Below are 22,735 nucleotides of genomic sequence, written 5' to 3'. Positions count from 1 at the left end.
GGAGAACTGGGGGCAGGGTCCTTTCTGGAGGTTTTCTCCAGAGGGAATGGGCAAGATAAACAAGAGCAGGAACTATGATTGGAGAGTTTGAACATTTACTAGGAACCCTGGGCCATAAGGTTGTTCTCCAGTAGTCTCACACCTGGCCCTGCAGCGATTAGGGCAGGGGATAGAGTCCTGGACTGCAGAGGTCTGATAAAAGGATCCGCCTGGGTAGGGGGTATGGACTCTGAATTGGTTTGCTTGCATATCAAAGTTTTGCTGGCAGGCAAGTTGCTTGTTATCTCTTGGATGTAGTTAATCCTGGAGAGTGGGTTCCCAGTGTCCACAGGCTCCAAATGCCAGAGCATTTAGGAGTACATTAAATAAGATAGGACAGTTAATACCATTGACCCTGTGGCACTCGAGCGTTTCTTAGAGGCTTTGGCGGTAAGGATGATACCTTAGTCATAGTAGATACGAAAAATGAACAAGTTCTAGAAACCTGCTGTGCAACACTGTGCCTACAGATAAAAATGCGGTATTGTATACCTGACTATCGGTTAAGAGGGTAGATCTCATTAAATGTTCTTACCACAATAAAATGAAGTATAATAAAATAAATATAACAGTAGGGAAGTACATTATTACAGTATTTTAAGAGGCAAACAAGCAGGACATGGATCACTAACATACCTATCAGTAGAATTAGCAAAAGTTTGAAAGGTTTGTTACTTACAGTTTACCAGGCAGGGTAGAATATAGCAGGATCCCGGGGGAAGCAAGCTGCTAGCTCTGGAAGGCAGACATCCCGTGGGTGATATTGCTGTAAATGATCCCGGAGACGTTTAGGGGAGGAGTAGGGGAGGCTGCTGTAAGTGTGGAGCGGCACAGCTGGGTTGAGTCCAAGGGGTAATTCTGCATAAGAGCTTGAGGAGGGTGCTGAGTCCTCTTTAGCAGTGAACTCCTGGGCTGGGGTGATGCCATCTGCTGCAAGGTCCTTTCCGACAGTGAGCCAAAATCCTTTTTGAAAGGTGGTAAATCCTCTGTACCCTGGTTCATCTGTTTTGATGCTGGAAAGCCCCACGCAGGGCTGCCAGGCAGCGGATATTCTCTCCGCTCTCAGGTCCCTGGTGGTCTGGACAAGTTGTTCTGGCAGGCTCAGGTTCAGGTGGGGAAGCAGCCCCTCAGTTTCTGAAAAACAACAGCAAGGACAACAATGACCACCACCACCACCAACACCGACAAAATGACTCCAGTTTTGACTCCAGTTTGTTACTCACTCTATGGTCATGTACAAGAGATTCTGAGGTCCATTTAGGAGCAAATACCCATAGACGGTGTTTCGAAGGATGCCAAAGTTTTCATCCCTACACCTTCTTCTCCAAAAGCCTCTTGAGTCAGGTTCCTGCTCCACAGTCCATCATCACAACTCTATTTCTCCACTGTCTAATTTATTTTAGTTTAAATTTTAATTTAGCTAACATTTTAAATAGAAAAAAATTCAGAAAACTCATAAACCATAACATAATAAGCACCAGTGAAAAATTTCACTCTCTTCACCGTCATCTTTCCCATTTCTCACAACCTCAGCTCTGCCATAAATGATTTTATTCATTTCCTGAGTTTCATTGTGAAAATACAATTACTGTATATATTTATATTCCTAGTTCTCCTTCTCTAACACAAAATTATTATACTTTGCTTTTTTCTCTTAATATATTCTGGAACTCTTTCCAAATATGATTCAAATGTCACCAGTGAATTTTTAAAAAATAGGGTCTATGGAATTCACATCAGCCTCTAAATTCTTCCTTATAGCAACTGTATTCCAATGGAATACTTCTAATATTGTTGCAAGTCAACCAGTGAAAACATCTGGGAGCTTAAATAGAGGAAAAGGCTCACGAATATAGTTCTCATATTGATGACTTCATCATACAGAAAGGCAATAGGAATTATTGTTTTTTTTAAAGTTAAAACTCCAGAGAACATAAGTTTTGCAATGATTTTTGAGTTAAAGAAAGGAACAAGGGGACTTCCCTGGTGGCGCAGTGGTTAAGAATCCGCCTGCCAGTGCAGGGGACACGGGTTTGATCCCTGGTCCGGGAAGATCCCACACGCCACGGAGCAGCTAAGCCCATGCACCACAACTACTAAGCCCGCGTTCTACAGCCCTCGAGCCACAACTACTGAGCCCAAGTGCCGCAACTACTGAAGCCCGCATGCCTAGAGCCCGTGCTCCGCAACAAGAGAAGCCACCGCAAAGAGAAGCCTGCGCACCGCAGCGAAGAGTAGCTCCCGCTCGCCACAACTACAGAAAGCCCGCATGCAGCAATGAAGACCCAACACAGCCAAAATAAATAAATTCATTAAAAAAAAAAAGAAAGGAACAAGTGTTAAGTTTAACTGAAGGAAGAATAGGGTGGGAAGGCTAGAACAGAGATGTTAAATCTCACTGTGCATAATTTTAAATTGATCTGGGGGAAAACGCTTTGATATTAGAAGTGTAGCTGCTTGCCCTGGTGCCATGCCTTTGCCTACATCCACTCCTGACAAGCAGAAGCAACCAGTAAAAATGTTTTTGGTCTTTAGTTCTGGTGGATCGTCTGTATGTTTAGTTAGAAATAGGCTTATATTGCTATTTAGTGATTTGCCACCTTTAGACATTACGCAGTTGACTCGAACAAGGCTGTGGTTGGGGCACTGTCTCCCCCTGTGCTCTCCTCCCCGTATTTATACTGCCATTCGCCTAGGTCCGCCATATACCTCTGCAACTTTTAGCTATATACTTTAACTTTCATTCCCTTTCACGAACCTCTTGTTCCAACAATCAGAAAGATGAAGACATTAGCACTACTATCCTTTCCTCATCCTTCCTTCTTCTTTTAGATGAAATTTTTGTCAAGGATGGGAAATATCTTACAGGAAAGAATCAAGAACAAGATAAAAATGAATGGAGGTATTTTGTGACCATTCTCATTAATTTTAAAATTGTGACTTGAATGGGGCATGTGAGTGAATTCTTTTCCCTTAAAGATGACATTATACCCTTTAAAGAGGTAAAATGCCAAGCTAATGGATAAAAGCTTCATAACGATCTGACTTGTGAATAGGTAGATAGGCACAATAACAGAACTTGGGGGAAACATAATCCAAACTCTAAACCTATGGAATCTAAATTCTTTTATGACTCAGGAATGAGATCTAGGTTTTCCCTAGAGCCTTCTTCCTTAAGACATTAGCCTAATGTTAGCTTACACAGCTCACAAAATACAGGTATTATTGGAATGATTTCCGGACCTAAAAGAGAAGCTTTTATTCTTCCTTTGAAGAAAGAAGAATATGAAATAACATATACATAGGATCATTTTTCTCCCTGAGGAGGGAATGGGATACATACAATCCCAACCTTGATCCCTAGAGTCCTTTAAATAAATATTTGCCGAATGTATGGGTTTAGATCTGTAGTGGATTAATAAAGGATTGGGGGGAAATTACAACTTTTAGAGCTTCATCTTAAAGATAATTAAACTCCGTCGAAAATGCACCCATTGCCACTTCACAGAAATCTGGTCTGGAAGGACTGCTAATCCGATGCAGGATGGCACTTCCTCTAATTTTACATGATAGTATCATGTTGGAAAAAAGTGCAGCCACAAACTAAAATGCAATGGTTTCCGGTAACTTAGTATTTTTATTTCATACTTAGTGAAAGAACACTTTCAGACTTAGATGCAGACTATTATGTATCAATCTTGTGCGTGCATAAAAAAGGGAGATATAAGTAAAATTGGTTATGGTGTTCCCCCAATTTCTTCACTTTCCAACTTTTCTAAATCACTTTTTGAAACAGTTGTTGATGGCTGTGGTTTTCCATACAGTACTGTCTTTTGTGCCACCAAAAGTGTTGGTGGTGCACCAAGCCTTCAAAAAGTGCTCCACTTGGGGCTTCCCTGGTGGCGCAGTGGTTGAGAATCTGCCTGTCAATGCAGGGGACACGGGTTCGAGCCCTGGTGTGGGAAGATCCCACATGCCGCGGAGCAACTGTGGCCCGTGAGCCACGATTACAGAGCCTGAGCGTCTGGAGCCTGTGCTCCACAACAAGAGAGGCCATGATAGTGAGAGGCCCACGTACCGCGATGAAGAGTGGCCCCTGCTTGCCGCAACTAGAGAAAGCCCTCGCACAGAAACAAAGACCCAACACTGCCATAAAAAAAAAAAAAAAAAAAAAAAAGTGCTCCACTATCAAATCCGGGATTTTTTCCAAGCTGCAGATCCTATTCCTCAAGTTTTGATGCCAGCACTTTCTTGATCTATCCTGAAGAGTTCAATGGATGGTTTTCAGGTAACACCCAGGACTCATTTTCCTTCTTCAATGATTTTTTTGGACTAAAACGTAAGAGCAGTTGTAACTGACTAACCGTACCATCAGGAATAATAACTATGTAATTTCACTTTTTTTGGGGGGGGATGTTAGGCTTACTATTTAACTGTTCAGATATAGGTTTCCAAAGTGCATTAAGAACTAATGTACTTGGTGAGTAATTCAGGGCTCCCACGGTTTAATAGCTTGTAGCCAGTGCCATATCTCTCTTTTGTAAGTGCCAAAATCTCTTTTTGGTCTTGGGAAAATCTTCCCTCTTTTTCTAAGAAAAACTCCCTTTAAGTCTGAGAGACTCCTATGTCTCTCCCTCCTCTTAATTCCTCCTCCTGTTAATTCCCTCCTCTTAGGGTTGTGGGCTTTATTATATTAAAAAATGCACTTAACTCAGTTGAAATAAGGACAATGTGAACAGCTACATGCAAGTTTCTATGTGTGGAGGGAAGGACAACTAGGTTAATATAATAGCCACCTGGCCAATAATATTGAGACCAGTTTGTAAAATGCACCCCGATTTCAGAGATGTTAAAGAGTGAAAAATGTGTGTGTTAGCATCTGTGAAATACATCATGTCATGGTGGCTGGGTTAACAGGTGATGGGTTTTCTTTGATCAGTTCCAAGGCTGGGATTTGGAAAGGGCTTGCCTTAAAAGAAATCAGTACTTTTTGGTGTGTTTAAAAAATCTAAAGGGGTTGACGAACGAACAGTTGCAATAGCCCTCGTTTAAAGCAGGGGAGAAAGTTGTAACAGGGGGAAAGATGTAGTGGGGGAGGCAGGAGCTGAGAATTACATAAAGAATGGAAACTACGGATGCTAAAGCAATGGTTAGGTTTAAAAAAGGGGAGGGGGACAATGTCACAAGCTCACCAAAAAAGCATAATGATAGTTATGGCAAAGAGCAAAGTAGCTCATGTTGAGATTATTTTTACGTAAGACATAAGCTCTCCAACTGGAGGCCCTCTCCATTTTAGGTATGATAATTTTCCTTATGACAGATTATGATATATTCAGTACTGTGATTGATTTAGGTTTGTATCCATTATACACAAAACTGTTTTTGCACACCACTATATTTGTAGTGAGTGGTACAGAATATAATTAAATGACAGTAGATTCTGGTCAATATTCGGAACCCTTTCACATGCAATGCAGGTCTCTGAATACCTAACTTCTTTAAACCTCACTTTTCTCATTTGTCCAAGGGGGTCATAATAGCGTTCGTCCTAAGATCCTATAAAGGGTTGCTCTGAGTATGAATTGCAAGAATACACACGTAAACCTTCAACACGGTGCCTAGCACAAAGTAAGCGCTCATTAAACAGCAGCTTTTGTTAGGTGCACCTCATGTGGGAAACACACGAAAACAGCGCGAACGAGTAGCTCTCTTAGCTCCATTCTCTACAGTTCCTATGTGGCTTTGAATTGGCAAGCAATTTCTATTTGGTCCCTCAAAGGCTAAAACCTTGATGTCTACCCTGCGCTATGAGCCTAGTCATTTGGGCTGGAACACGTTTGATTTCACAAGCTCCGGACTCGGGCCCAGACCCTGGAGGAAGTGTTTCCTTTCAAGATGTGGGGAGGGGACAGCGCGGCGGGAGGAAGGGTACTCCAACCACCAGGGGCGGGGGCGGGCAGGGGGCGGTCCCGTGGCTCCTGCGTCAGAGGGGCCCCTGTTTTCGCACCTTCGTTGACGTCAAACCTTAATGAGGGCTGCAACGCTACATTCCCCGTGGATGTCTACGTGGGCTGAGTCCTGACACGGGCCCCGGGTCCTGCGAGTGACGCTCTCGCTCTGCTTATCCTCCCGCACTGGCGGGAGAGACGGTGGCTCCAATTTCTGGCTCCGCGGGCGGCGGGCGGCGGGCGGCTCTCTGGACAGCCCGGGGGTCTGGGCGTCGTGGTGGATTCGGAATAGGAAGGGAGCGTACTCCCTGGGTCCTTGGCCTCCACCCAGGCCGGGAAGGAATCAGGGCGGCCTCCACCGAGGTGAGAACGGCCGCAGGGCGGAGTGGGGGCGGGGCGAGCGCGGGAGGGGCGGGGCCGGGCGGCGCGCAGCAAGGGAGACGATCGCGGGCTCCGAGAGCGCGGCCGGGGGTGGGGCCTGCTCGTCTCGCTCGCGGGGTGGCTTCTTCTTCCAGACGGACGCGTAGACTGCTCGCCCGGCTCCAGCGCCCGCTTCGCAGGTCCTTGGCTTCCCCTCACCCTGAGTCCCTTTCTGCCCCTCCTGCGTGAGCGGGGCCGGCGTCTCCGGGCCGGAATCGAGGTGGCTGGGGCGTGGGTGGAGGTGGCGCGCAGGCTGCTTTGCCCGTCTGTCGGGGGCCCCAGGTCGGAGGGTCTCGCGGACTAGGCCTTGGGCTGGGGCTGGGGAGGAGGCGGCCTGCGGAGGTCGGATTTAGGGCTTTGTACCCGCGGGAAGTGCAGGGGCACCTACGGGGCCGAGATCCGGAGCCACCTGTCCACAAATCCCTTTCCCCCAGTGCCCTGCGTTGTGTCCAGCTGTCCCCAAATCTAGCCTTTACCGGCCTCTGGCGATCAGAATTTATTTTGGAAACGTTAGATTTTTGTGTTAACAATCATTTTACTATTGTCGTGCAACAGTTGTGTAAATCTGGTCAAATTACGCCGTTGTTATCACGTGCTCCTAAGGCCCTTTCCAGTTCCTAACATTTTCCGGCGCGATGAATTTGGCAGCGCTTGGAAGAGATACTGACTCTCACGGAACTAAAACGTTTTTTACCCCTTCAAATTGAATTTTGTTTACCTTTGTTTTTGTTTTTTACAGCAATTATGTACTATCGGGGGGAAAAATCGCTGAAAAAGCTATAGCAATCTCATCCTCAAGAGAGAGTCACTATTAACAATTTGGGATACATAAACAGATATTCGTCTTACATAAATGGGGTGCTAATGTGATCTACTGTTTAATACATGAAGGACTTTTCCTATATCAATGCATAAACATCTTTCCACTGCCTTCTCAACTTGTACTGATTTGGACCCAAAGCCTGTAAAGCAAGAATTTTCTTCTCCCTGAACCTTGACCAGTGGCCAACCTTAGCAAAGAAACTCCTAAAAGATTTAATAAAATATCACTGCAGTGGCCAAGATGTTGGATAGAAATAAGCTGAATTCAGGGTAACAATCATTTTCTATGAAGTATTGTTTGCTCTGCTTAATAATTTGAGGCAATGTTTTTTTTTAAATTGCAGTTTTCAAACCATTAGTGAATTGTGAAATTAATGTAGTGAATCATAACCACTAGTTTCATAAGCCGAAATAAGATAACATAGAAAATACCAGAATGCATTACCTGTAATGAAGATATTGTTTTGTGAAACTTTTAAAGTTTGCGTGTGTGTGTGGTGTGTGCATGTGTGTCTACATATGCTGGGTTGTGATATAAAATGTACTGCTTCCCGTGTGCCATGCTAATCAAATTTGAAAGTCACTAACCCAAGGTACTGTCAGCACTCATCTCAGAAAGGGAGGGGGAAAAAAAAAAGAATGGGAGTGATGATGCAATTAAGTTTAACAATAGTTCTACTTTTTTCTTTGGAACATTTGACAGTGTTTATTGTATCAAATTAGATCTTAATTATTTGTTTTCACCTAATATTAAAACAATCAATTAGCATTCCTGAAAATACAGAGAGAAAGCCTTTTAAAGAAGTTCAGAGGTTAAGAGCATAAACTGCTCAGATTGACCTAGGGTCAAATCCCAGCTACACTGGTTATTTGTGTGTGACCTGGAACATGATAGTGCTTCTCTCTGAACTTCAGTTTCTTGATTTGTAAAGTGGGAGTTACCGGAACACCAACCTTATAAGGCTGTTTGATATTCAGATGAGATAATGCATGTGAAACTGTTGATTTAGTGCCTGCACAGTTTAAGTAAGTACTCACTACAAGTTAGCTATTAAGACTGAACGGAGGTATCCAGGATAATTCTTGTCACCAGAGGTAAACCCATAGAAGGTGGATAATCCAAAAGAGTGGGAAATTGAAAATTAGTTAATAATGTTATAAGGAAAGGGACACTGAATTAAGATGGTCTTTTTATGTCATTTAGCCATTGTTTTGTGACTGCTCCCCAATTGTTTTTCTATTGCTAGAAAAGTAATTTAGATTATCTTATTGAGTAGACCAAATGCCCTTCTATTGTCTTTACTTATTTATTTATTATTGAGCTGATGTCTCTATTGTCAAGCAATTGAAAAATATTTCCCACAGGGATTCTGGGTTTTGTTAGCTCTTATTCAATACCACTGTCAGCTTGAGAAACTCACACACTTATAATTCAAGGCACTTCAAAAATGTGTTTATTTATCTCTGCAGTAGGTACAGATCTCAGGTATGCAAGAAACAGTCCTAAAAAAAAAGCACTTTATTTCTATTTGAGACAGTTCTGCTGAAGTTATCTCAGGCATTTCAAAGATCTCTCTTCACTGCCCCAGATTGGTTTTGCAGTTTTAAATGTTACATAAACCAATGAAATAAGAGTGTAAGCATTGTCATTTTATATAGCACTTTATTTTTATGAAAAATATAAATCAAATGCTTTGGCCTCAAAAAAAGGCTGTTGCAAAAGCACTTAATTGGTTATCACAACTGTAAAAGGTTGGGGGAAATCTTAAACATTAATTGTAATACTTCTCTCAGTTTTGAAAATGTCTTTAAGTTCTTATTCTGTTTTAGAGGAACCAAAATGGAAATGTTACCGAACCGAACTTGGGTCTGCTCGCCCGCTGCACAGCAAAGCCAATCTACTGACACCGGGTTGTGGTGAAGGAAAGTACAGCGTTTATTTGCAGGGTGCCAAGCAAGGAAAACAGGCAGCTCGTGTTCAAAAGACCCGAACTCCCCGATGGCTTTCAGGGAAGGGTTTTTTAAGGCCAACATTTGGGGCGAGGGTTGCAGCTCGTGGACTTTCTTCTGATTGGTTGGTGGTGAGGTAACAGGGTGATTTTTTGGGATTCTTAATCATTAACCTTTTGGTTCCAACCAGTCTGGGGTCTGCCTTCTTGTTAGCATGTAGTCACCATCCTCCACTGGGTGGGGGGGCAGTCTTAGTTTCTGCAGAAAAACTCAAAGATATGCTTCAGATTGTTATGTATATCCCTTGAGGAGGAACTAGGACTCTGTTTTACCACTGAAATATTGTTTAAGCTATCATTACTTTTCTTGCCTAACTGCTTTTCCTTTGTTTCTGCATTCCCTCACTTCCCTAATTCGTAACTGTTTGAATCTGCTTTTTGGAACCAGGGAAGGCCTAGGAGACTAAATCCTTTTTCTACAAACAAGAAATGGGGGACATGGAGGGGCTTTTGTACCTGGGAGGGCCCCACAGGGTCCTGCTTGGTCTCAGTCCCCCCTTTTCTTTGATACTTCTCAATCCTAAAGGGAGCAGGGGTGGGACAAGAAAGGGAATAAAGTTTTGGATAGAGAGGTTAATCATAAACTCGTCAGGGGAACTTGGTCTTAGGGGTACTTGGTTTCAGAAACTCCTTGCGGGTAAATCCTGATGTGTTTATGAAAATATGAAAAAAATAAGACTTGGAACTCCAGCTGTCCTATCCACAAAAAGCCCTCAATGAAACAAAAAAGTCTATCTTGACCTTATATCAAACATGTATTCATTTGTATGTTTTAAGTTAGATAAAATATTAAGGTTATGTGTGTATGTATTTTAAAAATCATCTTATTGGCCAATTTTTAAAAAGTTAACTCACCAACTACTGGGTCTTATCAGATAAGAGGGCTTTTATCTTACACTGATAAAATGAAATAGTATGAAATAGTATGCAATCTTTAAACATTCTGTTTGGAATTATATATAATGTCATATAGAGGTGCTCATCATATATGGTTAAATGAAAGAGGAGACTATAGAATAGAATGGGTAGTACCATTCCATTTTTGTAAAAAACATGTTTAGAACAAAGAAGAATATATGGCAAATGTAAATGGTGGGTAGTGGAATTACAGCTGATTTTATGCTCTTTATTTCTTAATTTTTATAATTGTACTATAATTTTGTTTTACTTTCATAATAAAAATTAATAAATTAATAAATATCATAAAATTAATAAAAGTCATTTCTTAAAGAAAAAAATTAATGTGTGTTTTCCTAATTTATAAGTATAAATAAGACTAAGTCTTTGCTCTAAGGGATACTGACTCTTTGAACTTGGATGTTTTGGGTATTAACTAATTCTCCAATATTCTAGGAAATAGTGCTGAATAGTTTAATAGTTATATTCCTTATCCTATGAAAAGCATCTTTGAGTAGGAAAGAACTGTTGTTCCAGAATTTTCTTAAAGCACTCCTTGAGTACACTGCTTTCCAAAAAATTTATACACTGCCTGAAGATATGGTCTAAATCTTTAGTCTGCTTTTAAATCCTATCATGTTAAAACTCAGTCTACTTTTCTTGCTTTAGTGCCCCTTAAATTCTTAAATGAAAACTTAGCTCCAGATGAACTATCTCCAAAAATATCTTGTGCTTTCTTGCTTTTATACTTTGCTTCTTTGTTACTTGGAATAGCTTTTCCTGACAGTTTTGTAAACAAATTCTACCCAGTTTCCAATGTCCAGTTAAAAAAACCATATCCACTGTGACATCCCTGGTTCCTCCAGCTAAAACTGAATTTTGCAGCTAAACCTATTTGTACTTATTATTTGTGCCTAGGCATTTCTCAGATACCACCTGATATTTTTGCATTTATTTCCCAATTCCATCTAAACTTCTTGAGAGCAAGAAAGCTTGTCTTGTATTTCTCTCTATCCCTTGATGCTCCTAGCATAGAACCCTGCACAGGGTAGGTGCTAAATGTTTATTCCTTGATCATACAGTGGTGTCAAGTGTTGAGTCCAAGTGCTGGAATTTCTTGTTAACCAGTGATCCTGGGTAGGGGGGTTAACACTTTGCCCAGGACAATGTGGAGGAATAAAAAATGGATAATTTGGTTTAATTGTCAATTGATATAGATAGGTGATAAGGAATTGACAGTATTTTTTAATTAAAACTAACACAAAAACTGAGAGTTGTGTAGTTAGTTCAGGACCCAAACTTAAGTTTCACATAAATATTTCTTTGAAAAGTTTCTCATGAAGCTCATTTTGGGTTTGATGGCCTCTTTGTTCTTAACCCTACCAGAGGCACAGCTGTGCCTTGCGTTCTTACAGCTACTGTTCCCAGAACCCAGAGATCTGAAGTATTTGAGGGTGGGTTATATGCACCATCAGAGTTACTCTGTTCCAGAACATCTTAAGAGGTCATGTGGGATTCAGTGCGTCATAGTATGTAAAGTGCTTTGTGTTCAAAAGTTAGTAGTTTTTCTCCTATTACTGGAAACATAGTCGTGTCACTCTTCAAACTTAAATTGTGACTTGAGGGTATTTAATTTGGTTAATGGTAGACACTCATAGGGCTTATCATTTTTTGTTAAACAGTTTTATTTTAATTTATAGATGTTTGCCAGGACTAAATATAGCTGATGAAATATCTGACCTTTTCTGCTCAAGGTAAATGATTTGTTACTTTATAAAAATACCAGGTACCAATAGAATTCGGAGTTTGTATAAAAAGACCCATTTGGTCATGTAAAGTAATGTAATCCCGGGCCCCAAAGAAATGATCCCTTTAAGAATTTTGTTACTACATGAAAAATGACGCATTATTGGTTCAACCTATATCAGAATCACCTTGGAACATTTTAAATATGTGTAATATGCATGTGCCTGGCTTCCCACCAGGGGATTTTGATTCCATAAGTTTTTGGGGTTCTAGCATGTGAATTTTTCCAAATGCCAACAGGTGCTTTTGGTTTATTGTAGCTCTGTTTCATTGTGGCATGGCACTAGAGATGATGAAATGGCAGGTAATAATGCCATGGGAGTTAAAGTCCATAAGGGTTAAAGATCAAAAAATATTTAAAGTATTTAAATTTTGTGTGCGTGTGTGTGTGATGTTAGACTCATACTTTCATTTTGCCTTTTATCCAATGAATGTTTTAATTATATTTTAAATAAAGCACTAAAAAGTTTATTTAATGATTTTCAGAGTTCAGGTTTAAACTCTAGAGTTCTCTCAGCCTGAAAATTGCCACATCTATGAATACAACTTAAACTTTCTTTCATTTTGTTGCTTCAGGTTAATAAGTGACGTAAATTAATGGAAAAAAGACCAAATTTTAAATAAATAATTTCTTATATATTCTTTATTTCAGAAGCTGGTTTAATTGATTTATTTTCCCTATAAGTGAGAAGTCAGAAACTATCAAAGTTTCTCATAATAAAAAGTAATGGGTAAGTGAATGTTATGAAAGCATTTTGATTTAATGAAGTTTTTCTATTCTTATTGGTTTTAAGGCTGTGGTTTCAATTTTTGAACATTGATTTTAATGAATAAACTTTTTCTGTTGCAGGATAATCTATCAGAAACACTCATAACATTATAGGATCATTCTCTTTATTTTTTTCAACAGATAAGAGTGTTTAAAATAATTAGAATTAAAACCTTGATGAAATTATCTCTTAAAATCCTATTTTCACTTTCACAAAACAGCAAAAAAACTCATTGTATTTAATTTATTACTTAAATTTGTTATATTTTGTGTAAGTGAATAAATTGTGTCTGTATCATAATTACTCGGGAAATTAAAAAAATTCTGAATTCTAGGCTCTATTCTCAGATTTACTAAATCAGAATTTTGGGGTATGATTTTTATATTCAGCCTGGTTTGGAAACCAGTATGTAATGCAGTATGTAATGATGAAGGATTATAGTTTTGGGGAGGAGGGTAGAAACTTGGAAACTATTCTTTATTTGTAGAGAAATCTTATTGCACTAGTTGGAAAAAAATTCTTCATATTCGTTTTGTTTATGTAATTGTCAGAAGAGAAATGTCTTTTGTTTCAGAGGCTATATTAGTTGCTATTTTGTTTTTTAGCAACTTTGTTGGATAAATTACTTTAAAATCTGCCTCTGTGGATTAAGCAGAAAATAAATGTAGTATCTACTCTCATGCTAGAGAATAAGATGTTATATATGACACTGAGAGTTCACATAATCTGGGATTTTGTGTAGAAACATAATGGGAAAATTAATAAGCTTTGTTAAAGTATAGTAAATATACTATAGTAACAACTTAGAAATAGTAATTTGTCTTTATAAATTGAGTACTGTATTCAATCCTGAATCACTTTCTGATAACTCTTAACAACTTAGAAAATCAATAAAAAATGTAGTCATCTAGGCTTCAAATACTGGCAACACACTACTCTTTTAGAAGATGCATAGGTCTCAGAGAAAGACAAATACTGTATGATATCATATATATCCACGTATATGTGGAATCTAAAAAATAAACTAGTGAATATAACAGAAAACAGACTCACAGATAAAGAGAACAAACTAGTGGTTACCGGGGGGAGAGGGAAGAGAAGAGGGGCAAGATAAGGGTAGGGAATTAAGACGTACAAACTACTATGTATAAAATAGATAAGCTACATGGATATATGGTACAACACAGGGAATATGGCCAATATTTTATAATAACTATAAATGGAATATACCCTTTAAAAATTGTGAATTGTACTATGTTGTACACCTGAAACTTACATTGTGCCTCAACTATTCCTCAATTAAAAAAGAAAAGAAGATTCAGAGGTCTCATTTTATTCCAGGCTCATTGATTGGTTCAGTAGCTCATGGTAGCCTTGTCTGTTTTCACAATTATTAGAAATATGAGTGGGTAGGACCCAAGAATGAATTTCTGGTCTCTGATATTATCATAGCTATTTTCCTCATGGTAGTAAGGAATTTACTGTGCTTTTGCCATTTTTGTTTTTTTCCAGTTTGAGTATTCCAGGACAATAGCCATCTGACTTTGGTTATTCAATATGCAGAACAGACAAGGATATTGCAGCTATTGCTGTGTGCACTATAATAACCTGGAACAGGTGAGATGATCCTATTACTATGGTCATACCACAAAGGACCTAGTCATAACTTTCCCTTCTTTTACGTTTGATTAAATTCATTTATTCCTTCATTGAACAGACCATATTGAGAATCTACTAATGGGCAGATACTGTTTAAGTTTCTAGGGATATGGCCATGAACAAAATCAGTTTCCTTTATTCATGAAGCTTATACTTGAGTGCAGTAAGACAGAAAGTAAGTAGTCATATAAATTTAGTACATAGTATGTCAGATTGTGTTAAATGTTATGAGGAAAATAAAATAGGGAAGAGTGTGCGATTTTAGGTAGTGGCCAGGTAAGGTTAAGGAAGTGACATTTGAGTTGAGATTTGAATGAAATGCGGGGCCCAGGCTTGCTTATATCTGGGGGAAGAATTTCTGGGTAGAGGGACAGGAGAGCAAGGATAGAGACCCAGAGGCAGAAGAGTGGTTAGCATGCTAACTAAAAGCCGGGAGGCCAATGTGGCTGCAGTGGAGGTCAGGTGGGGGGGTGGATGTTAAGTGACAGGTGAAGAATTCAGAGCATTAGATTTTGTAAGTCATTGTAAGACAAGGTAAGGACTTTGAATTTTATGCTTTGATGCACAAAAGTTTTAAATTTTGCTATAGTTGAATTTGTCTTCTATTGTTACTTGTGTTTTTGGTGTCATAAAAATTGCCTAATCCAAGTTCATGAAGATTGATTCCTATGTTTTCCTGTAAGAGTTTTATAGTTTAGCTCTTACTTTTAGGTCTTTGATTCACTTTGAGTTAATTTTTGTGTGTGATATAATTTAATTATATCCTAAAAGCCCTGTCTTTTAAAAATACAGCCACATTAGTGGTTAGAACTTCAACATAAGAAGTTGGCAGAAGTGGGAGGGGTGGACGCAGTTCAGTCTATAGCATTTACACTGATTGAGTTTTGGATGTTAAACTAATTTTTCATTCCTGGGATAAATTCCACTTGGTCATGGTGTATAATTCCTTTTATATGTTGCTAGATTTGGCTTGCTAGCATTTTGTTGCAGATTTTTGCATATATATCCATAAGGTATATTGTCTGTAGCTTTTTTTTTTTTTTTTTTTTGGCTGTGTTGGGTCTTCATTGCTGCGCGTGGGCTTTCTCTAGTTGGGGCGAGCGGGGGCTACTCTTCATTGCGATGCTCGAGCTTCTCATTGTGGTGGCTTCTCTTGTTGCAGAGCACGGGCTTTAGGTGCGTGGGCTTCAGTAGTTGTGACATGCGGGCTCAGTAGTTGTGGCACGTGGGCTCAGTAGCTGTGGCGTGAGGGCTTAGTTCCTCTGCAGCATGTGCGATCTTCCTGGACCAGGGATTGAACCCGTGCCACCTGCATTGGCAGGCGGATTCTTAACCACTGCGCCACCAGGGAAGTCCTCGACTGTAGCTTTTTTTCTCTGTGATGTGTTTGGTTTTGGTATCAGGGTAGTACTGGCTTCATAGAATGAGTTGAGTAGTGTTCCTTTCTCTTCTTTTTGTTGGAAGAGTTTGTGAAACATCAAGTATGGAGATTTTGAAATAAGTATTGATGGTAATAGTAGCTGCAGCTTTCTGACCAGGACTGTTAACTTAGAAGATTCTCAAGTTTTTCTTCAGCTGCGGAATTGTCTCATAGGTGAAGCAATCATATAATGAAGCTTCTGCTAGTTCTAAACTGTTTGATCTTTGATGATATCTAAGACAAGTTTATAACATATAAAAATTCTGCTGTTTAGTAGCATTTGTTTTGTTTAATGATCTAATAGTAAACACTTAAATTCATACTAGGAAGAGTTTTTATTATTGTGATTTCTACATCTCTGCCTTTTTAAAAAAGAAATAATTTTTAATGCTGGTTATAAACATGAGGAGGCAGATAATAAATCTCAAGTTCTCTTCAATATTTCTCTCATGATTGAGAAATTATATCATCACTTGAATGGAAGATTATTTGTTGAACTTTTGATAATGATAAAACATGTTTATGCTTTAACCACAAGTTCTAGTCAATAAGCATTCAATATAATTTTTTTGCTTAAGGTTTAGAATAATAATTTTTAGACATTTGGATACTCGTGTACTAAACTGACATTTAAAAAGATTCTGTTGATGACAGCTGAGGCAATTTGTACTAACTATAAAAGCTTGAAAAAAATATACACACACACATATATATGTATATATATAATTCAAAACTTTGGTGAACTACTAAGGCAGTGAAGACATATGGGGCCCAGATCTAGCTGAATATTGAACAGAATATTCAACAGAAATAATGGAAGCCAAAGGAAAGAAAAGAACTACCAACTTAGAATTCTATACTCAGTAAATAAGGTGAAATAAAATATTTTCAGGAAACAAAAATTAAGGGAATTTATCACCAGCAGACACTTACTAAAGGAAATACTAAAAAGAGTTTTTCAGGTAGAGGGAAAATGATTCCAGTTGGAAGCTCAGAGATACAGGAAGGAACGAAGAGCAATGGAAAGGTAAATAGGTGGGCAATGTAAATGAATAATATCTTGTGAGATTAACAACAGTGGCATATAAATTGGAAGGGGAGTAAATTGAGCTAATACCTAAGGACCTTGCATTGTTCAAGAAGAGAGTGGGGACTTCCCTGGTGGTCCAGTGGTTAAGACTCGGCACTTCCAATGCTTCCAATGCAGGGGGTGCAGGTTGATCCCTGGTCAGTAGAACAAAGATCCCACAAGATCCCACATGCCGTGAGGCATGGCCAAATAAAAAAAAAAGAGAGAAGGAGAGTAAAAGTAACAAGTACTTTTGATCGGTCAGGGTTGCATGTTGTAATCTGTTACCATAATAGACTAGGAAAAAGTCTATACAAAATATAGATCTTTATAGTCTATATAAAATTGGAATAATAAAAAATAGTCCACAAGAAAATAAGAAAGCAGAGAAATAGGGACACTGTGTAGGCAAGACTAGAATAATAAGACAGATTTAAAAATAAAAACAAGAATTAACTACAAATATATCAGTAATAAATTAAGTGAAAATAGACTTGATGCTTGAATTAAACTATATTCAATATTTTATCAGAGGTCCTAGTCAGGGAAATAAAGAAAGAAAAAGAAAGGAAAATGATAAAGATTAGAGAAGAAGAAATAAAACTGTTACTATTTGTATACAGTGTGATTGTGCACAAAGAAAATCCTAAAGATATTTAGATGAACTATTAGAATTGATAAGAGATTTTAAAAAACGTTTGGGCCAACATAAAAATAAATTGTCTTTTTAGAGTAAATATATATATGTATAACAATCACTTTGCTGTACACATAAAACTGACATAATATTGTAAGTTAACTATACTTCAATAAAACATAGTTAGAAAAAAAGAATAAAAAAATTGTCTTTCTATATATAAACACCACATAGAAGATGAGATTTGAAGAAGATATTTACAACAGCATGAAAAATCATCCACTTTTAAGGAATACGTATAAAAAATACGTATAAGATTTTTATACAGAAACTAAACACTGAGAGAAATTTAAGAAAAATTTAAAAATTAAATAATTGGTATGATATACCATGTTCATGGATTGGAAAAATCAATGTTCTGAACATGTCAGTTCTGCCCAAACCTATATATTGAGTCAATGAAATTCTATTAAAAATTTCCAGCAGTTTTTTTTTAAAATAAAAAGTAAGCCAATTCTAAAAATATATATGGACATGCAAAAGACCAACAAGACTCAGGGTAATCTTAAAGAAGAACAAAGTCAGAGGGCTTACTGTCCCAGATATAAAAACTTATTATTATGTCATAATCATTAAGACAATGGTGCAAAGTTAGAAAGACCATGGAAATAAATTAGAAAGTCCAGAAACAGATGTATATGTGTATATTTGATTTGTGACAAAGATGGCACTAAAGAGCAGTGAGGAGTAGGCTTTCTTCAATAAATGATACTGGATCAATTGTTTATCCATAGGGCAAAAAAAATGCAATTTTATTGCTAACTCATCCTGGTTACAAAAATCAATTCCATGTAGATTGTAGATGTGAGTACTGTAGGTAAAACAATAAAGTTTCTAGAAACAGATATGAGAAAATCTTCATGACTTCGAGGTGAGGAGAGGTTTCTTAAACCGGTCACCAAAAGTACTGGCAAAGAAAAAAATTGGTAAATTGGACTGCAATGAAGTTAAGAAACAATGGAAGACAATTAAGAAAGTGAAAAGGTACCCTGGGAAAGATGCCGGATTTACTTTGTGTGTGTGTGTGTGTGGGGGGGGGCACCAATAAAACTTTATTTATGAATGAACACACACACACACACATGCACACACATACACAAAAGAAAGTGAAAAGGCAAGCCACAGAGAGGAAGATGATACAGATCTTCCTCAACTTATGATGGGATTACATCCTGATTGTAATTTGAAAATATCTTAGGTTGAAAATGCATTTAACACACCTAACCTACTGAATGTCAGAGCTTACCCAGCCTACCCTAAAAGTACTCAGAACACTTCATCAGCCTACAATTGGGCAAAATCATTTATGCAAAGCCTATTTTATAATAATTGAGTAGCTCATGTAATTTATTGAATACTGTACAGAAAGTGAAAAACAGAATGGTTTTAAGTGTATGGGTTGTTTACCCTCCTGATAGTGTGACTGATCTTCCTCTTCCTCTGAGTCCCCTCCCATGGGCACAGGTCCAACCTAATTGCTTGCTTTTCTTCCCTTCCTAACCATCCTATGTGTGTATCTTTCTTCCAGCCTTGGTTGTACAGGAGTCCTTTTACCCATTTCCAGTTAGTTTTCAGTAAGAATTGTTCCACATGTAGATGTATTTTTGATATGTTCGTGAGGAGAAGTGAGCTCCACATCCTCTAATATTCTGCATTGATTTGAGCTCCCCTTATGGTTTTCAGATGCATATTTTAGAATTGCTTTATAGAAAGGGTATATTAATTTATACTTCTACTAGGTGTATAATGAATTTATATTGTGACACTCTCACTACTAATGAGTATTACCCATTTAAAAATATTCATTTTCTTTTTACTTTATAGCATATATCCAGTGATCAGCACAGATACTTGACCACACAGAGTAGACAATGGATGGGTACCACTAGTTTGATGGAACGTTTCTTGCAGGATGTACTGAGGCACCACCCATATCATTATCAAGAAAGCAGGTAAAGTAACTGAGTGGAATAATATTAGCACAAAGTTAGTTATATGTTACAGTAAATGTTTGTGTTAATTGTTCTAATACTTCCTAAAGTGAACCTTCGAATCAAGGAATATAACATGAAATTTTATCTAGTAACTTACCTTTGCAATTATTTAAAATTTTTTCCTAGCTTAGGTAAGAAATTTCACTCTAAAAGTTATGGACTACACTATGCTTTTTCTAAAGAAAAGTCTTAGGCCGATAAATAATTATATATCATTAAGGTGTTTTATAAGGATGTCACAGGATTAAACAGGGTAAAAAGGTGGGAGCAAACATAACTTTTACAAGATTAGTAACCAAAAAGTTGGTGACAGTAGCCAAGTAAGGGTGGTTAAGGTAAAAACTAAGTTAATTCCACATTAATGGAACTATTTGCTATTTTGTCAAATAGAATTGGCTCTTTTTATAATTTGTCAGTATCTTGATAGCTTACTCTCGTATTAATTTATTTTGGTTTTAATAAAAATAAATATTTTGATAACACTTAAAAAAGTTAAATGTCCTATGTTAAAGAAGAACTTTGGTAGAAAATCAGATTATGTACTGTGGTGAGTTTGCAGCTACAGCTATATAAGATAAGGCAAAATAGATCATTAGCACATCTGTGCAGAATTAGTTGAGTTCAGCACTAGCAGCAGAAAAAAGGATAAACTTCTTGAACGCTTTGCAAGTCACCAACCTAGAACTTAGTAAATAGTGAAAAAGTTTTAATGGGGAAAAGTCAGGAAAAAAATATGTGGTTTTCATAGAGAATGGACTTGAGGATGTGGGGAGGGGGAATGGTAAGCTGGGACGAAGTGAGAGAGTGGCATGGACATATATACATTACCAAATGTAAAATAGATAGCTAGTGGGAAGCAGCTGCATAGCACAGGGAGATCAACTCAGTGTTTTGTGACCCCCTAGAGAGGTGGGATAGGGAGGGTGGGAGGGAGACGCAAGAGGGAGGGGATATGGGGATATATGTATACATATAGCTGATTCACTTCATTATACAGCAGAAACTAACACAACATTGTAAAGCAATTATACTCCAATAAAGATGTTAAAAAAAAATTATGTGGTTTCTTAGCTGGTGGAAAGATGGAATTAGCCTATCTTGGGGTCACTATAAATTACCAGTTTATAGTGTATATAAACAATGCTTCAACAAACATATTTGTACATGCAACGTTTTCTGTGGAGTAGATTCCTAGAATTTGAACTTTTGGGCTAAAGTTTATGGACACTAAAAAATATTTTTTATTTTTTAACTTTTCATTTTGGAATAATTTCAGGCTTACACAAATTTAGCTGCAAAACTGGTACAAGGAATTCTTGTGTAACTTTTACCTAGCTTCCCCAAATGTTAAATCTAAAATAACCACAGTACAGTGATCAAATCCATGAAATTACATTGATACCATACTATTTACAGACCTGATTCAGATTTTGTCAGTAGTGTTACTAATGTCCTTTTTTTGGACCAAGATTCCATCCAGGACCACACAGTGCATTGAGTTGTCACATTTCCTTACTTTCCCTTAATCTCGAGTAGTTCCTCAGTCTGTCTTTGCTTTCAAGACCTTGACACTTTTTAAAAGAGTACTGGCCAGTTATTTTGTAGGATATTCCTAAATTTGGGTATGCCTGATGTCTTTTCATTTTGTTGATGGTCTCCTTTACTGTGCAAAAGCTTTTAAGTTTGATTAGGTCCCATTGGTTAACTTTTGCTTTTGCTTCTATTGCTCTAGGAGATGGATCCAAAAAAATATTGCTGCGTTTTATGTCAAAGAGTGTTCTGCCTATGTTTTCCCTAGGAGTTTTATATTATCTGGTCTTACATTTAGGTTTTTAATCCATTTTGAGTTTGTCTTTGTATATGGTGTTATAGAATGTTCTAATTTCATTCTTTTACATGTTCAGTTTTCCCAGCACCACTTATTGAAGAGACTATCTTTTCTCCATTGTATATTCTTTCCTCCTTTGTCATAGATTAATTTACCATTAGTGCGTGGGTTTATTTCTTTTTATTTATTTATTTATTTAGCTGTGACGGGTTGTAGTTGCAGCACACGGGCTCTTTCGTTGCAGTGCGTGGGCTTCTCTCTTGTTGTGGCACATGGGCTCCAGAGCATGCGGGCTCAGTGGTTGTGGTGTGCAGGCCTAGTTGCCCCATGGCATGTGGGATCTTAGTTCCCCAACCAGGGATCAAACCCACGTCCCCTTCATTGGAAGGCAGATTCTTAACCACTGGACCACCAGGGAAGTCTGCATGGGTTTATTTCTGAGCCCTCTGTCCTGTGCCATTGATCTATGTGTCTGTTTTTGTGCCAGTACCATCCTGCTTTGATTACTGTAGCTTGGCAGTATAGTCTGAAGTCAGGGAGTGTGATTCCTCTAGCTCTGTTCTTCTTTCTCAAGATTGTTTTGGCTATTCAGGGTCTTTTGTGTTTCCATACAACTTTTAAAATTATTTGTTCTGGTTCTGTGAAGAATGCCATTGGTATTTAGATAGGGATTGCAGCGAATCTGTAGGTTGTCTTGGGTAGTATGGTCATTTTAACAATATTGATTCTTCCAGGAACACAGTGTATCTTTCCATCTGTTTGTGCCATCTTCAGTTTCTTTCATCAGTGTATTATAGTTTTCTGAGTACAGGTTTTTTGCCTCCTTAGGTGTATTCCTCGGTATTTCATTCTTTTTGATGTGATAGTAAATGGGATTGTTTCCTTAATTTCTCTTTCTGAGAGTTCATTGTTAGTGTATAGAAATGCAACAGATTTCTGTATATTAAGTTTGTATCCTGCAACTTTATCAAATTCTTTGATGAGCTCTTGTAGCTTTTTTTGGTGGCATCTTTAGTATTTTCTATGTATAGTATCATGTCATCTGCAAACAGTGACAGTTTTACTTCTTCCTTTCCATTTTGGATTTCTTTTATTTCTTTTTCTTCTCTTGTTGCTGTGACCAAGACTTCTAAAACTATGTTGAATAAAAATGGTGAGCATGGGCATCCTTGTCTTGTTCCTGATCTTGGAGGAAATGCTTTCAACTTTTCCCTGTTAAGCATGTTGTTAGCTTTGGTTTGTCACATATAGCCTTTATTAAGTTGAGGTATGTTCCCTTTATGCCCACTTTCTGGAGAGATTTTATCATAAATGGATGTTGAATTTTGTCGAAAGCTTTTTCTGCATCTATTGAGAT

General features: G+C 38.0%; 2 protein-coding genes across 18 annotated transcripts in view; one reads left to right on the top strand and one right to left on the bottom strand.

The window, feature by feature from the left end:
* The window catches only part of CMKLR2 (chemerin chemokine-like receptor 2), a 75,032-nt gene extending 68,868 nt beyond the window's left edge, over positions 1-6,164 (bottom strand). For 6 of the 7 annotated variants that reach the window (XM_082397155.1, XM_082397151.1, XM_082397157.1 and 3 more), the window contains exons 1-2: positions 6,047-6,164; positions 719-1,173 (exon numbers count right to left, since the gene is read on the bottom strand). The gene's annotated coding sequence lies outside the window, so the exon portion shown is untranslated. Of the gene's footprint in view, positions 1-718; positions 6,005-6,046 lie in introns of those variants that run through there. The other variant, XM_082397156.1, reaches the window with a different exon arrangement.
* A 71-nt stretch (positions 6,165-6,235) lies between these two features.
* The window catches only part of ZDBF2 (zinc finger DBF-type containing 2), a 31,389-nt gene continuing 14,889 nt past the window's right edge, over positions 6,236-22,735 (top strand). Inside the window, exons 1-5 of one of the 11 annotated variants that reach the window (XM_082397029.1) lie at positions 6,437-6,547; positions 11,836-11,889; positions 12,594-12,672; positions 14,224-14,328; positions 19,381-19,508. In XM_082397029.1, the coding sequence (XP_082253155.1) occupies positions 14,269-14,328; positions 19,381-19,508 (188 nt within the window). In that variant the 5' untranslated portion in view covers positions 6,437-6,547; positions 11,836-11,889; positions 12,594-12,672; positions 14,224-14,268. The other 10 variants (XM_082397020.1, XM_082397026.1, XM_082397027.1 and 7 more) reach the window with 10 other exon arrangements.

Source organism: Balaenoptera borealis, assembly GCF_965194805.1.
Source record: "Balaenoptera borealis genome assembly, chromosome: 6".
In the NCBI taxonomy this organism is placed as follows: Eukaryota; Metazoa; Chordata; class Mammalia; order Artiodactyla; family Balaenopteridae; genus Balaenoptera; species Balaenoptera borealis.
This window is presented reverse-complemented; position numbering and strand designations above follow the sequence as displayed.